Here is a 9,705-nt window from a genome sequence, read left to right as displayed (position 1 = left end):
GGGGGGGGGGGGGGGGGGGGAAATCAAAGGATGACACATTTGGAATAGCTTATCTTGTGTCAGGTAGAATGCATTGTTAAGATACTTGAACATTTTCAAAAAACCCATGAGATCAGTTTGCTTAAGGTTGTGTTAGACTTCCCAAATACTGATTTGTTACTATGAAATGTAATTCTGTCTTCTGACTAATGATCTTGTTCTTGAACACTTTCATTAGTTACAAATCACCACTGTAACTTACCATCTTCATCCACTGTAAGGTCCACCACTTCTGCTGCGTTCTGTCTCAGTGGTTGTATGACAGTGGAAACTCTACTACGGTTTCGCTGTTCTTGAGGTCTTGCAGGATGAGAGCTAGAGCTTTGGCCCCAGTGGGATCTTGAGTGTCCAAGTGCTGAACGAGACCTTGGGGGGAGGACAACATATAAACATCATTTTAAGTACTCTTTCCCCCCCACCTCAACTACAACAGAAGTATATTTATTAGTATGATCACAGCCTTGGGTATACTCTGTTCTAGACAAATATCCAAGCAGAGTCAGAATTAAGACCCAAATTAAAGGCTGCTGGTTTGATATTGCCACCCTGTCTACCTGGAGACACAGAACCACTATACAGCTAGAAAATACAGACGAGCTAGAAGAAAAACCTTTGCAGTTAGAGGCTACATTTCCCCCTCATAGTAAAAATTAGAAAAAGCAATACACGGCCTCCAACCACTCAGTTCTACACCACTACTTGTATCCAGTTTGTTAACTACTACATGAAAAGAACAAACACTTGGAACAGTAGATTGGCAATGTGAATCATTCTGAACGCGTACATACATCTGAGGTTTATTTTGCCACATACTGTCACAGAACTACCACTGTACTTCTAAGATAAAAATCCAGACTATAACCTTTGGATTTCTATCCCATCAGAAATGTGCTGTTTTCTGATCTAGGGATGACAGAATTTTGCTTTGCATAGCTTAAGGAAGCGTGGCAAAAATAAGCATGACCCATACCTAAGGGAATGCACAGTTCTGTTTTTTCAATCTGAAATTCATATTTGATGCATTCAACTTATCTATTCACAAGCTAAATATCAAGACTAATAATATATTTAATATGTATTATGGTTAAGAGCATATAACAGTTAAGGAGAGAACACTTAAGAAACTTGTGTTTAATAAACATGCCAGGAATACCAGGGCACCAAGCTATGCTCATGCATCTCATTTTATGAATCTCCTGGAAAAATGACAACTCACAATAGGCTTCACTGTGTTAGATAAGTCAAAGAGGTTCAAAAATACTTCTTGAAACCAACACGCTGCAAAAGGCCATTTTAGCAACTTTAAAGGTTCTGTTATGCCCCAGCTGCTAGGATAGACAAGATAGATACGTAGCTTGTTTTACAAGAAAACTGTAAATGAATACAAAAGTGACATTCTGGACAATGTAGTTAAAAATCATCAACAACAAAGTTGTACAGAGAGATAAAACACCCCCGTGAGCAATTAAAAGCTACAGCAGTTGCTTTTGACCAACTCCAGATCAAGGTGGCCACAACTGCAGAGGTAACACAAGTAGCTATTCAGAATACGTAACAAAGAGCCAAAACTGAATGTGAAACTAATCACATCTAGATTTAACAACTGTGCAATTCCCAGCTCACTTGTTAACCTACATACTTTTTCCACAATAAAGAGATTAATTTTGCTGTATTTACTTGAATACCACATGCCCTTCCCCCCCCAAAAAATCAGCCCAAAATTAGTTATTTATAGCTTTTGCCAAAACAATACATTAAAATGAAAAATAGAATTATGTATAATAAAATAACGTTTTGCTAAAACACACAGATTATCCATTCTATCATTTTACACAAAATTAAAACAGACAGTAGTACATGATGGTTTAAAAAGAAATGATAAAATGAAGCAGTGGACAATAAGGCAAAACAGGATTTTTTGGCCCATTTGACTCTGGCCTTTATTCTTGGTGCAAAGAACACAAATACACCTAAGGAATACAGGACAGGCTTTGAATTGTTAGAGAGAAGCCAAATTGTTTTCGTCTTCTCTAGCCCAGTATTTACAACTTTCCTTTAATGGAGAGATCCACTTTCCTCTTATTTCTTCAAAGAACATACAAGACCACAAGTAGCAATTTAATTCATTTACTCATTCCTCCCACAAGAGAACATTCTTTCCAAATACAGGGTCCAACACAAACAGCCCATAACTCAAATCTCATTAGAGTGAATCTCAATCTAGTAGCTGCCACACTGTTTGTAGTTTTGCACCCCAGACAGGTAGGTTTTTGGGCAAAGGAGTGTTTTATTAGTCTTAAAAAACAGGAAGTTCAAGACAGTCTCTCTGCTAGCATATCTGCTTGCATGCTGGCATCTTTAATTCTTAAATGTATGTCATTTTAAATATAGGGGAAATATCTTGCTAATGATCCTCACTGCATTCTCCAGGCCACTCGTCTGGAGAAGAATATAGATATTATTTAACCATCCAAACAAGGATTTGGCAAAGGAGAATGTTCTAGAATTACACTTCTCCCCAAACTTAAGGCATGTATTTTAAGTGAGGAAGTTTCTTTGCTAGACTAGATGCATACAGGCACTGTGCTCTAATGGCTGCAAGATGCTTGCAGTTTGCCTCTGGTCCAGCAAGAAGGGGCAGTCTCTTAGAGCAGCAGCTCTTGGCTGAGCACTGCAGCTTGTGCCTGAAAGAGCACAGAGTAGACTTGAGACGAATGAGCTGCCACATGCAGGCTGCAGTATCTTGACAAGTCTAGTGGCATGGAAACAACACTTTATTATTCACAAGAACTGGTATGTTATGGTCAAGTAGTAGAAGTCTTACTACTGGCCTTGCAAGAGTCTGGAACTTGGCCTCAGAATCAGAGAAAATAAGGGCTGGAGGGGACCTCAGGAGGTCACATCTAGTCCAACCCCCTGCTTAAAGCAGGACCATCTCCAACTAGATCATCCCAGCCAGGGCCTTGTCTAGCTGGGTCTTAAACCTCCAAGGATGGAGAGTCTACCACCTCTCTGGGTAACCTGTTCCAGTGTTTTACTACCCTCCCAGTGAGAAAATTCTTCCCAATATCTAACCTAAATCACCCTTACTGCAACTTGAGACCATTGCTCCTTGTTCTGTCATCTGTCACCACTGAAAGCAGTCCGGCTCCATCCTCTTTCAAAACCCCCTTCAGTAAGCACATGAAAGCTGCTATTAAATCCCCTCTCTCAATCTTCTCTTCTTTAGACTAAATAAGCCCAGTTCTCTCAGTCTTTCCTCATGTGCCCCAGCCCACTCCCAATTTTTGCTGCCTTCCACTGGACACTCTCCAATTTGTCCATATCCTTTCTGTAGTGGGGGGCCCCAAAACGGAGCACATTACTCAAGATGTGGCCTCACCAGTGCTGAACAGAGGGGAATAATCACTTCCCTTGACCTGCTGACACCACACCTACCAGGGCAGCCCAGTGCGCCTTTAGCCTTGTTGTTGTCCTACCACATCTGGAAGTTCCTGTTGCCTCACCCAAGTCATCTCCTGGGATGCTGCACTGTCTGGACACTTTATGTTCTCAGGAGAACTTGTTCTATACCACAGTCAGCCATGGCTCCAGGAAAAAAAGTCTTTTCTTCTACATTCTACCTTCCAAAAAACCAAAGTGTTTGTCTTATTTGGGATGCATGAAAATGTCAGAAAATACAGTAATTGTAGACTAAGATACTGCTCAACAGTGAAAGAAACTAATCCTAACCTTTCATACCTTGTAATTCAGTTCCAGGCATGCTATGAGGATTGATTCAAAACAAGGAACATGGTGGTCTTCAATGACATGTGTTACATTTGTAATTCATCCGCAAGGATACATAATAACAACCACTTCTGTTGAAAAACATCCTCTTCTTTTTAATTTCATCCAGAATTAATTGAGAAACAGGTTAGGAGTAGAGACAGAAAGCAAATTTATAATGTGCTGTAAAAAGCTTAAACGCCAAAATAGGTAAAAGAGCCAGATTCCAAATGAGAATATTGAAGAGAATGAAGAGAATGAAATGCAAAATGCGGTGTTTTGTTCTTGTTTACCTTTCCTAGGTGAAATATTATTTAGGAAAAAAATCTGACTTGAGATATTCTTCCTCTAAAAATACAATGATGCGCTTGAAATGATCTTCAGATTCCACTCTTTATTAAAAATGTAATTTCATTTTTCAATGCCTTGATTTAAATGGATATAGAGTATGGTACCAACTGGTAGTTAGTAAATCTGTGTGTATTAGTTCAAATAAATGCCATTTTTAACACATAAGAATAACTTTTATAAAATAATGCTTCCTATCTATAGTTATATCCTTTTGACAATTTTTGTTTTTGAAAAATTGTGCATAGACTTAATACATACACGTTTCAAAATATAATTTTATAGCCTTAATACAAAATGAAAAAAAAAAGAAAAAATATGGAAATGCACAGGAAATGATCTTCGCTCTACCCACTTACTGATTCTAGGCTCCCACCTTCATCAGCTTGTTCCAGTATTTTTTACTGTTAGAATTAGACTCCTTTGAGATGAATTTTAGGGCAACAGTAGACACAAGTACTTTAACCAAACCTAGCCTACATCTCAACATACAGTTTTGAGGTGAAGAAATGTACAGGGATTAAAAGTAAAGAAAGAACCAGCGGACACCTTTTTCCAAATCTGCAGGTCCTGACTGCAAGCTGATTCTTATTCACCACACTAGCCTTTGTTGAATTTCCTTCTTCAATTTCAAATATTTATTGGTTCTGTAATTAATGACAATATAATAGGAAGATTATGCAATCTTAAAGAGTTGAGGAGTGCTTTCTCTATGCTGTTCAGAAAATCTGCTTTTTGTCGTCTCCCAATGATGAAGGATGGAATCTGTAATGATGCCATACCATTATGAATAAGACATTCCAGCTTTTTCAGTTAGTGAAAAAATAAAAGTATTGATAAATCAATGTAGTTTCTTTCATAACATTTCCCCAGCTTGAGAACCACCTCTTGTACCCTATGATTTCTTTTAAGGTTTTAAGCCCATCTTGAATACCCCAATTTCCATAACTTTTTCTACTGCTGCATACTATGTACCAGCAAGCCACAGAATCCATGTGGAGAGGACTATTAATGATGCTCTATTCCAGGAAACCTATTGTGAAGCATAGGCCACTGTCTGGAATGCAGATAGACAGGACACCATAAAATGTGGCCATTTACTTGCCCCTTTGATACAGCCTCCCAGGCCTACCATTCCTACCCACTTATTTTAAAACAGTGGTGCTCAACCTTCCAGTCCTAGCAGCCAGATGAGTGATGCAGTCCACAGCACGCCAGATCTGGTCATAGCACAGCCCCCACAACAACAGATTGGTCCTGCAGGACTTCTTCCCCCTTCCCTCCCAACTCCCCCTTTCCAGAAGTTTGGCAGTGCAGGAGACAAATTGCCAGACCATGGGGAGGACTGAAGGCCATATAAACCTGCCTCACAGGTCAGATGTTGAGCACCACTACTTTAAAAGGGTAAACATTCACTTTTACCCTCATTAAGACATTACGTACCTGAACTTCCTTTGGCTATTAGTTGTAGCCGTTGGTATCCACCTGTGTAATATTTAAGCCTACCTAATTTTTAAATTTGGAAAACCAAATTTTTTTTTACTCTACCATGTTTGCATCATAAGCCTGTCATCCACATTTGCCTCCTGCCAAAACCTACCACTACATCACTTGAACAGATCTTTAAGCTCTGACAAAAACGCCAAACAAATGAACACAGTAACACTTTTCTGACATCAGAGAAAATAACCAAGTTTCTCACTCCATTCCTCTAGAAACATACTTGGGCTTGGTTCATATTTCAACTTCTTTTTTGGGGGGGGAGGGGGGTCATTGTAATTTACATATTTAGCAGCTATATATTTGTACATTAAAGCCATTAAGTGAATCAAATATAAAATGCCTTTGTAGTTCCACTTGCCAATAAAGTTACATTTTAGTAAGAGGCTAGATCAATGAAGCATTATGCGTGTGTGAAGCAGGCAGTATTTGATTCGGATTCGGCACGATTTGGCATACACCGATTTGATTCACTGATTCAGATCACCGTCTCAATTCGATACGGCCGAATCTGAAATCTGAAGATTCGATTCTGATTTGGAGAATCAGCAATTCAGGCAATAGACACAGCTTTAAATGTTTTTTCTACGTACCTCGAGGTAGCAGGTGCAGCTCGTGAACACAGATGGTGGGGAGGATGGAGCATTCCACAGGAGCACAGGGGGGTCCTCTGTGCGCTCGGCGGCAGACCCAAAAGTGGACTGGAAGTACTTCCAATCCACTTCTGGGTCTGCCGCTGAGCATGTGGGGGACTCCCTGTGCTCCCATGGGATGTTCCATCCACCCCCACCATCTCAGCGTTCACAAGCTGTGCCTGGTACCTTGAGGTATGTAGAAAAAACAAAGATGTGTCTATGGTGGAATCATCAAATCTCTCCACATGCATTCAGAGGCTTCCGACTCAATTTAGAGAGATTTAAGGGTCTCCTGATTAGATTAGGACTTGGAGATTCGGCCGCCAAATTGGGCCGAATTTTCTCCGAATCAGCGACCGAAGCTTCACACAGTCCTATAAAGCATTAGTTGTAACTTTTGAAAGAAACAAGGTCTCAAAGGCCCCTTGTCAGTAGAATTGATTGATGGAAAATCATATTTATTTATTTGGTTTAAGTGTTTGCATTAATTTTGTGACTTGATTCAGTAAAAGCAGAACCTTTAAATCTAGACTTTTTATGAAACTAATACCATGTGTGACAAAAATGCTATCTAGGGAATCAAGAAGTTTAGCATGATATCTAAATGGTGCACGTTAATTTAAAATAACTACTTTATTAATGTTGTTCTAGTTGTTAGCCATCTTTTCAAAATTACTGAATCTAAATCAGTTACCGTTCTTAAAGCAGACTAGAGAACAGACAAGAGTTTAAGAAATGCAGCAAGCGGAAAACAAAGATGACTTTTTTCTTGAACCGAAACAGGAATCAGTCTCCTGGATCATACTGGCAAAGAGCCAATACTAGATATTTCCTGAGCACTAGTTTTATGTACTCCATCCATTAGAAAAATAATTATGGCTACTCCCTTGGTATATAACTTGGACTATTTTCCACATTAACAACTTTGACCTGGATTTTTATTTCAGAATACAAATCGTGGTTTTGGTATTGCTGCTGTGACAGTGAAAGATTACTGAAGTGCATAAAATACAAATGAACACTCAAAAGGGACTAGAAAGGATAATTAAACATTTTTACTAGAAATTAACATAGAAATACAAACATGTATAAAGAGACCCATAAACAAACCACCAAGTTACAAGAAAATGATTAGGTTACTTATAAAAAAAAATAGATGATTTCTGAAACATATATTAAGAGACCTTTAATTTACTGATCCATTTTAAGAAAAGTCCTTCATAGAGCAGATTTTATTATAGCTTTATTAACTCATGTAACAACCTCTATGAACTTGTATATTACATATTCTGCCAAACCTAGAAATTTTATTTTATTCAATTATTTTTCATTTCAACAGATAATATCAATGTTTATTTTTAAGCACTGATTTAAATTTTTATCAATTTAAAATTTTCAGGATTGTGCAACATTAGAGATGTGGGGAGGAGGGGATGTAGCACTGCTGCCAACTGAGCAGTAGAGCTGCCATCCGTCCCAACTCTGTTCACCTGTAGCTCCCTTGTCCGCTTTGTCACTTCCTCTTCCTTTGTTTCCAGTCCCCTTGGGTTTCTAGGGGTTGCAGTCCAAACCACACTCAACACAGTTCTGTTCCCCCTGCCATCACACACCATCAGCCATCATTTTTCTTATGTCCACTTTCTATTAATTTTGAACATTAATGATGAAAATATTTTTTCATCAGTCTGTGAGTATGAAGTGAAATTCATATTTATCAACATTTATTGATAAATATTGAAGCCTGCTAAGCCTATGAGTCTCTGAAAATGTAAGAGAAGTATGAAGTAGTAAAAATATTCATAAAGACATTAAGTAAGTAAACAAGAAACCCCAAACATTCTAATTTCTTATGCAAAACTAGTTTGGGTTTATTGCGTAAAATAATTCATGATGTAAGAGCTACTGGAATTAGGTTCTCTAACAAAATGTCAACAAGATTACTGCTTCTTTTTTTGTTAATACTACAGTCTCCCCTAGCATTGATAACCACTTTGAAATCAGGAAGCTAGAAGAGGCTATTATTTTTATATGTTGAATTTGAAAGGCAATTTCTAGTTCTAAGTCTCAAAAAAGGGCATAGGACAAAAAAGTTCTTTGCTTTGAATTTGACAGGCCAATTTTTTTGCAGAAAAAAGAAGAGAGTGAAGTGGCAGAATACACATTATTGAAGTTTTATTTCTATAGAAAGAACTTGCTATATCAGCTTAAACCTACACAGATTTTGTAGTTATTACAGCCTCAAAAGAAGGTAAGCTTTTGGACACAGTCTCATGACCTCAACATCTCTCCTATGTAACATTGTCTCCAATGAAGCTAAATGAATTAACTAAGCAGTTAAATTGCATGAGTAAAGAATTAAAACTTCACATATTAGTGCAGTTTTTATTCTCCAGTCTGTCAGAAAGAAAAGTATAAAGAATGCATTTTCTTGCAGCAGGTACACTCTGAAAGGGCTTTGTGGAATGAAAAGTGAAGCCCCACATAGAGAAAGCTGCTACAATGTCTTGGCTATTACTGTTGATACGCGTCACACACATTGATTTCATTTCATCTCACCAAGCCGGTCTGTTCCCCTCTTCATTCTGCAAGATGGAGACACATTCTAAAAACTGTGAAGAACTACCCTGTTTCCCAGCAAAATCACTATAGTCTATTGGGTCAGATATCTGAGAACTGTGAATAAAAAGCTATGGTTGTCAGTTTGCCAAAAGAAAGCATTACAGCTGGTTAGAAAAAACTAAAGTGGATTTTCACCAGAATTAGCCAATTTGTCAGGAGAGACAGACAAATTCACCTAAGAATTCAGAAACAAGCCAAGCAGTATTTTATTCTGTTTCAACTTCAGTTTCATTCTGACTGGACAGTGGAAAATTCCATGGCCATGTAGCATATTACTCACTCCTGTTACCACGTTTTTTCACTGGATGAGTACGCATTGCTTCAGCTTTGTTCATCTTACTCATGTGAAGACAGGAAAAGCAGGCTGCAGCCTGCTGGTTTTTTAAGTTTGCCTGAAACGGTCTAGAATCAATGATATAACCTTAATCACTCCGGTAAAATGACAGATTAAGAACTGTCAGAACAGGGTTAGACCAATTTGTAAGCAAGTCCTGTCCATCTCCCTGTCCTAGCCAGGATGCTCGCTGCTACAGCTGCCCAAAGTAATAATTACTAATTGATTTTAATTTCACCTCACCAAGCCTGTCTGTTCCAACCCTCCTCATTCTGCAAGATGCAAAAAGAATCTTTAAAGAAGCAATCCTCCAAAAGGTGTCAGGAGAAAGAGAGGAAGAAGAAAAAGGGTGCTTAAAAACATGTTTCAGCTGCTATCAGAGCAAGTGTGAATTTTTATTACACAAAGCAGAACAGGAGCAGCAGACCCCAGTACCAGGTAGCTGTAAAGCATCTCAGAAGC

General features: G+C 38.4%; 1 protein-coding gene across 5 annotated transcripts in view; it reads right to left on the bottom strand.

The window, feature by feature from the left end:
- Positions 1-9,705, bottom strand: part of RNF111 (ring finger protein 111) — an 86,621-nt gene that overhangs the window by 40,944 nt on the left and 35,972 nt on the right. For all 5 annotated transcript variants that reach the window (XM_019504310.1, XM_019504312.1, XM_019504314.1 and 2 more), the window contains exon 3: positions 242-405. In XM_019504310.1, the coding sequence (XP_019359855.1) occupies positions 242-405 (164 nt within the window). The remainder of the gene's footprint in view (positions 1-241; positions 406-9,705) is intronic.

Source organism: Gavialis gangeticus, unplaced genomic scaffold, assembly GCF_001723915.1.
Source record: "Gavialis gangeticus isolate Ggan-Ray unplaced genomic scaffold, GavGan_comp1, whole genome shotgun sequence".
Lineage (NCBI taxonomy): Eukaryota > Metazoa > Chordata > Crocodylia > Gavialidae > Gavialis > Gavialis gangeticus.
This window is presented reverse-complemented; position numbering and strand designations above follow the sequence as displayed.